Raw genomic sequence first — 6,721 nt, 5'->3', positions numbered from 1 at the left:
ATCCAGAGCAAAGAAGAATGAAGAAATCCAAAATTCATGGAAACAATTAGTCCTAGCGACTGGCACACCATCCGATCTGCAGCCTATACGACTATGAGACCAGAAGAACTAGATGGTGCCCGACTACCACTGACATCCACTTGGAAAGGGATCTACATAGCAGATCCTTGATAGAGAGGGAGAACAATGTGGAACAAAACTCAAAATCATTTGGAGAAAAAATAAGGGGGGGGCCAGGTTTGCTGGTCCAATGGAGCCTGGTGGAACCACTGAGACTATGGCCCCAAGCTGCCCTTCAGGTCTGGAATTTAACCCACACCTGTGGTTTCCAGCCAAACAGAAGACAGGCATATGAGTTGAACATTTACCTCAAGTAGATATACTCCTTGGAGAGAACAATCATTGAGAAAGAAGGGCTGCCTATGCACAGGGAAACAGCTTAGGGGGCAGGAGTCCATGGAAGGATGGACAGTGGGAAGAGGTAACTATGGGGAGGAAGTAGAAGGGGAGCTGCTGCATTGTGGTAAATTGTGGTCAATGTCATGAGACAAAGTATATTTAAACTGCTGTATGGAAAGTGAATTTGCTCTGTAATCTTCACCCAAGTCACAATAAAAAAATAAAATAAAAAAAGATCAAGAACAAGACATGGATGCCCACCTACCAATGCTATTCAATATTGCACTGAAAAGTCCTAGCCAAACAATCTGACAAGAAAAAGCAACAGAAGGGATCCAAATAAGGAAGCAAGACATAAAACTATTCTTAGGGATGATGTATGATCCAGCATTTGAAAAAAATCCCAAGGAATACATAAGGAAGCTAGTGGCGCTAATAAATGAAATCAGCAAAGTAGCAGAGTACAAAGTCAATACACAAAACTCTGCTGGTTTTCTATATAACAGCAATAAACAATCAGAAAATAAAATTAAGAAAACAATTCCATTTATAATATCATCTAAAAGAATATCGAGTAACAAATTTCACCAGGCAGGTGACAGACCTGTTAACTGAAAACTTAGTTGAAAAGCAGCCATCTGAGGTACAGTTGGTTTCCATCACCAGGAGAACCAGAGGACAGTCAAGAATCAGATAAGGAAATGGAATACATTCCTTTACTATGAGACCAGAAGAAATGGATGATAGCCCACTACCATTACTAAATGTTTTGATCAAAGATCCCATAGACTAGGAGCTCTGGTAGCATAGTGCCTAAGGCACTTGCCTGGTAACCAGAAGGCTGGCGGTTCAAACCCACCAGCCACTCCTCGGAAGGAAGGCTGGGCAATCTACTTCCGTAGTGATACCACCTCGAAAACCCAAGGAAGGGTCGCTATGAGTCGGGTCCGACTCGATGGCACATAACAACAACAACAACAACAAAAAGTGAGGAAAATATAGAGCAGAATTTAAAGTTCTCAATGGAATCCAGACTTTCTCGAGCCACTGAGACTGGAAGAACCCCCAAACTATTACTCTAATTTTAAAATGTTAAACCCTAAATCAAAATTATCCCCTTAAGTCCTCTTTAAACCAAACAATAATTTAGCTTAATTAGTAAAGTATATCTGTCTTGAGGATTGGACTCCTCTTTAAAGAATTATCTCTGTGTGATCAAATCAACAACAGCAACTCAAAAGTTTAGATGAGAAGCTTAGCAGCAGTCTGTTTAAGTTAATGGTGGTAAAATAATTTGGAAAAGGGCTGTGAGAATCACTGCATAATCTGAAGAATGTAATATCTCTGAATTGTACATGTAGAAACTGTTGAAAACATGTATCTTTTGCTATCTATATTTTCATACAACACAAACCATAAACTTTGTAAAATTAGACAGAAATAAAATATATACAAGACTCCATTTATATGAAAATTTAAAAAGTGGTCAAATTGCTTATAATGTGAATTATGCATAATGTAAAAAAAAAAAAAAAAAAAGGCAGAGTTTCAATTGCCTCTGGCCAGGAGAAGACTATTGACTACAAACAGACAAAAAGAGAGAATTTTTGTGAAGGATAATAGTGCTCTATATCTTGACTGTTTTGTGGTTACCCGGTACATATACCTATCAGAATTCACTATTCTGTGCCCCTAAAATTGAATCTTTTAATGTAATTATATTTCAATAAAATTGATTTGAAATAAATTTAGGTTAAAAAAAAAAGAAAGAAAACTTTGTTGAAAGAAACTAAAGACCTAAATAACGAAAGGACATTCCATGTTCATGAACTGGAAGACTTAATGCTGTTAAGATGTAAATACTGCCAAAAGCAATATATAGAGTCAACATAATCCTTATCAAAATTTCAACAGCCTTCTTGGAAGAATTGGAAAAACCAACTTTCAAATGTATATAGAACTGCAAGGGACCAAACTCAAAAACTCACTCCCATCAAGTTGGTCCCAACTCATAGTGACCTCTCCTTGGGTTTCCTAGGCAGTATCTCTATGGAAGTAGATTGTCCAGTCTTCCTTCTGAGGAGTGGCTGGTGGCTTTGAACCACCAGCCTTCTGGTTAGCAGTCAAATGCCTTAGACACTACGCCACAAGAGTTCCTACATAACCAAAACAATCTTCAAAAAGAAGAATAAAGTAGAAGGACTCACACATCCAATTTCAAAACATACTATTAAGCTACAGTAATCAAAACAATCTGGTACTTATACAATGATAGGCCAATGGAATAGAATTGAACGTCAAGAAATAAATCCACACATCTATGGTTAAGTGATTTTCGACAAGGGTGCTAAATATATTCAATGGGGAAAGAATAGTTTAATAAATGTGCTATAAAACTGAATTTCCACAAGTGAAAAGTTAAGCCAGACCAATACCTTATATCATATATAAAAATTTACTTAAAATGAAGCAATGACTGAAATATAAGAAATAAAACTATGAAACAATGAGAACAAAACCTAGGAGTGATGATTTGGGATCTAGTTTTTGATAATCGATTCTTAGATATGACACCAAAACACAAATAACAAACGACAAAATAGATAAACTGGACTTTATCAAAAATTTTAAACATTTGTGAAAATTTAAAGAAAGAACATTATTAACAAAGTGAAGAGACAATGTACAGAATGGGAGAAGATAACTGGGAACCATACATCTGATAATATTTTAATATCCAGAATATTTATAAAGAATTCCTACAACTCAACAACACAAGGACAACCCAATCAAAAATGGGCAAAAGACTTTAATAAACATTTTGCTAAAGAAGATACACTAATGGCAAATAAGCACATAAAAACATGCTCAATGTCATTAGTCATCAGAGAAAAGCATATCAAAACCACAATGAGATACCACTTCTTCATCCCTCTAAGGCGGCTGCTGGCAGAAACAAAAAAACAAAAAACCTTACAGAAAGTGTTGGTAGGGATGTGGAGATGTTAGAGCTCTCATCTATTTTTGTTGGGACTGTAAAATGGTAAAGGCAATGTGGAAAACAGTTTGGTGGGTTTTCAAAAAGGTAAAATATAGAATTACCATACGACTTGGTAATTCCATTCCTAGGTATATACACAAAAGAACTGAAAGCAGGAACTCAAACAAATACTTATACACTAATGTTCACTACAGCACTATTCACAACAGCCAGAAGATGGAAAGAACTCAAGTGACCATCAACAGATGACTGTGTAAACAAAATATAGTATATCCATACAATGGAATATTATTCAGCTATAAAGAGAAATGAAATTCTGAAACCTACTACAACATGGATGAACCTCGAAATATTATGCAAAGTAAAATAGTCAGACACAGAAAGATAAATATTGTATGATTCCACTTATAAAAAGTATCTGAACAGGCAAATGCACAGAAACCAAAGTTTATTAGTGTTACCAGGGACAGGTGGGAGTGGGGAAAATGCTATTGTTTCTTAAGGGACACTAAGTTTCTGTTAAAGGAGATGAAAAAATGTGGAAATGGACAGTGGTGATGGCTGCACAAACGATGAACATAAGTGATGATGTAATACATGTCATAATTAATGCACATGTAAAAAATGTTAAATGGCAGATGTTTTGTTCTATACATTTTTACCACATTTTAAAAAAAAGGAATAAAGTACTGATACAAAGATAAACTTTTAAAACATGCTAAATGAAATAAACCAGATACAAAAGCCCAAAAAATATAATAAATATAAAAAATTAGAATTGAAATATAAACGGACATACTTCCAGGTTTAACATCTGGTTGTTCACTAATACTTGTTTCCGTCCAACCCCACAGCCAGTCTAACCATCCTGTACGATTTGCTGCATCTGTTGCCCCTTCTTTGTAAATCTTGTATCCAGCTTTCTTTACCTAGGATCAGTGAAGTTTCAAATATATGACAAATTATCCTTTACTTAGAAATTTAAAGAACCAAGAACATGGTATTTCCAAAACCTACCTGACTGAATAAACACAAACAATATGCATTTATTCACAGAACATAGTACTGTGACATGAGCTAAAAAAAACAAAGACTTTAAGAATACCATATAGTTCTCCTCACTTTTAACAAGAGCCAAAGATCAACAAATTAAATGTAAAAAAAAGGCTTTTCCCCTTCACATGACCTCTGGACATTTGATAAACTCCATCCCATTATTTAGTTAGAATTTTTTCCCATAAAAACCTGTCTGATTTAAAGGGATATGGAAAACATTATATCAAATATTTTTTATAACATATAGAAGCAAATTTGAATCCTTTTTAGGAAACAGAGTATTGCAATACAATTCTAATGACATCACATTTTCTTCTATCCATATGGAATTTAGATTTAATTTTACAAATTGAAAGATAATCTGGAATTACCTCAACTTCTGCCTGCTGTCTTGTTAAAGTTAGATTAAATATATCCAGAATCTTTTCCAATTCCTGAAAATATTTAAAAAGAAACTGTTTTAACTTCACATAAATAACTTTAATATACAATCCATCAAATTACTACACTAAAGAAAAGATACGATAGAAAACTGAATGCTCATCAATATAATGTATTTGTTACATTCTGTGAAGCAATGTGTGTGTGTGTGTGTATACACACACATATATATATACAATCAGCTTGAAAATTAGTAATGCTAGAGTAACTTTTTGAACAAAGAAATCATGTATGTCATGCATATAAAATTACAAACTCTACAAGATAATGTAACACATACTAAAAGATACCCTACATGTACTGCCTTTCATTTGGGTTTTAACTACAGTTAAGGGTAAATATATTAGGGCTATGGTCAGCTAGTGCCTAAGGCACTTGACTGCTAATCAGAAGGACTGGCGTTCAAACCACCAGCCACTCCTCAGAAGGAAGGTTGGGCAATCTACTTCCTAGTGATACCGCCTCGGAAACCCAAGGAGGGGTCGCTATGAGTCAGGTCTGCCTCGACGGCATATAACAACCACAACAACATATATTTAAATGATTAATTTCAAGAGTTTATGCTCAAATTACTTTTTCCTCCCAAGAGAGGAAACTATGGTCTACCATTATCTAAACAACTTAACCCAGGGCTTTATATCCAGCAGACACGGAAGATCTGGGTTCAGATCCAAAAGAAAGTAAGGAATAAGTATCCACTCCAAAAACCCTCTAAACCCAAGAATTACTAATAGTCCTGAATCTTCAGGAAGTCTATCAAGTTGAAAATAAAAGTAAAACTCAATATTTAAGGAGTTTCTAATTGGAAATTGGCCTGGAATTGGAATGGTCATATTGATTTTAAGAGGCCTTTTAATCTCTGTTTTTAATCCATCTATAAAGCAGTCTCTTCCAGAATATTTAATAATTCTAAAAAGCAAATCCTTTAATTGATAAGATTAATACTTAAAGAACACTCAATTACATACAATTAAATGTAAAATTGTTGTTAATGATTAGAAATGCTAAAAGAAGAGGAAAAACTACTTGTGTATAAACAGAAAATTCAGGAAAAGTTCACGCAGAGATGAGACTTAAGACAGAACTTGAAGGATGAGTAAAATTGCAGTAGATAGGCAAAAAGAAGAGAGGAAGTTGATAGACTGTATGAACAAAGGTATGGCTCTAAGAATGAGCACGATACAAATTGAAGACAGGACACTAATGTGGTTAATGCACAATCAGATGGTAACAATAAGGGAAATGCCATAGTATCAGATAATGTAAGGCTTCGAAACTGAGGAAGAAAAGTTGAGAATCAATGTCACTTTTAAGTCAAAAGTGATATAATAAAGTCAGGCTTCAAGTTACTATTTGCTTGAACTCAAATCCTTCCAGAGACAAAAATGGTCAGTGAAAATTATAGCAAAATAAGTAGGAAGTGTTAGTCACACTAAAGGCTGAGGAGGAGTTACATAGCACAAAATATTCAACTTTTTTCACTTTTAAATTCTAACCTCCAGAGAAATAAGAATGTCACCAGGTATCTTCTTAGCTGTTAACTTTTTTTTATACAGTTCTTTATACTGCTTCACTTTTTGTCTATGATCACTAATATGCTTCCATGACCACATCCGTAAGCTGGGACGAACTTTTACTTCAAGAACACCATTTATAGCATAAGACCACCTAGTTTAAAAAAAAAAAAAAAAAAAAAATAAAAAGTCCTAAAAGTATTTATGTTTCCAAGGCCCTGTTTTTACCCAAATTGTTACTGCAACATTTTTCTACTCTTTTTGATTATAAGAACTTTGAAACAGACATTTAAAATATATATACACGGTC

At 34.4% G+C, this 6,721-nt stretch overlaps 1 protein-coding gene across 1 annotated transcript in view; it reads right to left on the bottom strand.

The window, feature by feature from the left end:
* The window catches only part of VPS13A (vacuolar protein sorting 13 homolog A), a 266,157-nt gene that overhangs the window by 226,475 nt on the left and 32,961 nt on the right, over window positions 1-6,721 (bottom strand). Inside the window, exons 13-15 of the mRNA XM_042780717.1 lie at window positions 6,394-6,566; window positions 4,828-4,890; window positions 4,200-4,329 (exon numbers count right to left, since the gene is read on the bottom strand). Coding sequence (XP_042636651.1) covers window positions 4,200-4,329; window positions 4,828-4,890; window positions 6,394-6,566 — 366 coding nt within the window. The remainder of the gene's footprint in view (window positions 1-4,199; window positions 4,330-4,827; window positions 4,891-6,393; window positions 6,567-6,721) is intronic.

The sequence above is a fragment of the Orycteropus afer genome, unplaced genomic scaffold, assembly GCF_000298275.1.
Source record: "Orycteropus afer afer isolate SDZICR_OR568_19922 unplaced genomic scaffold, OryAfe1.0 scaffold00005, whole genome shotgun sequence".
NCBI classification, from domain to species: Eukaryota; Metazoa; Chordata; class Mammalia; order Tubulidentata; family Orycteropodidae; genus Orycteropus; species Orycteropus afer.
Note: the sequence above shows the minus strand (reverse complement) of the source record. Positions and strands in the feature narration are given on the sequence as shown.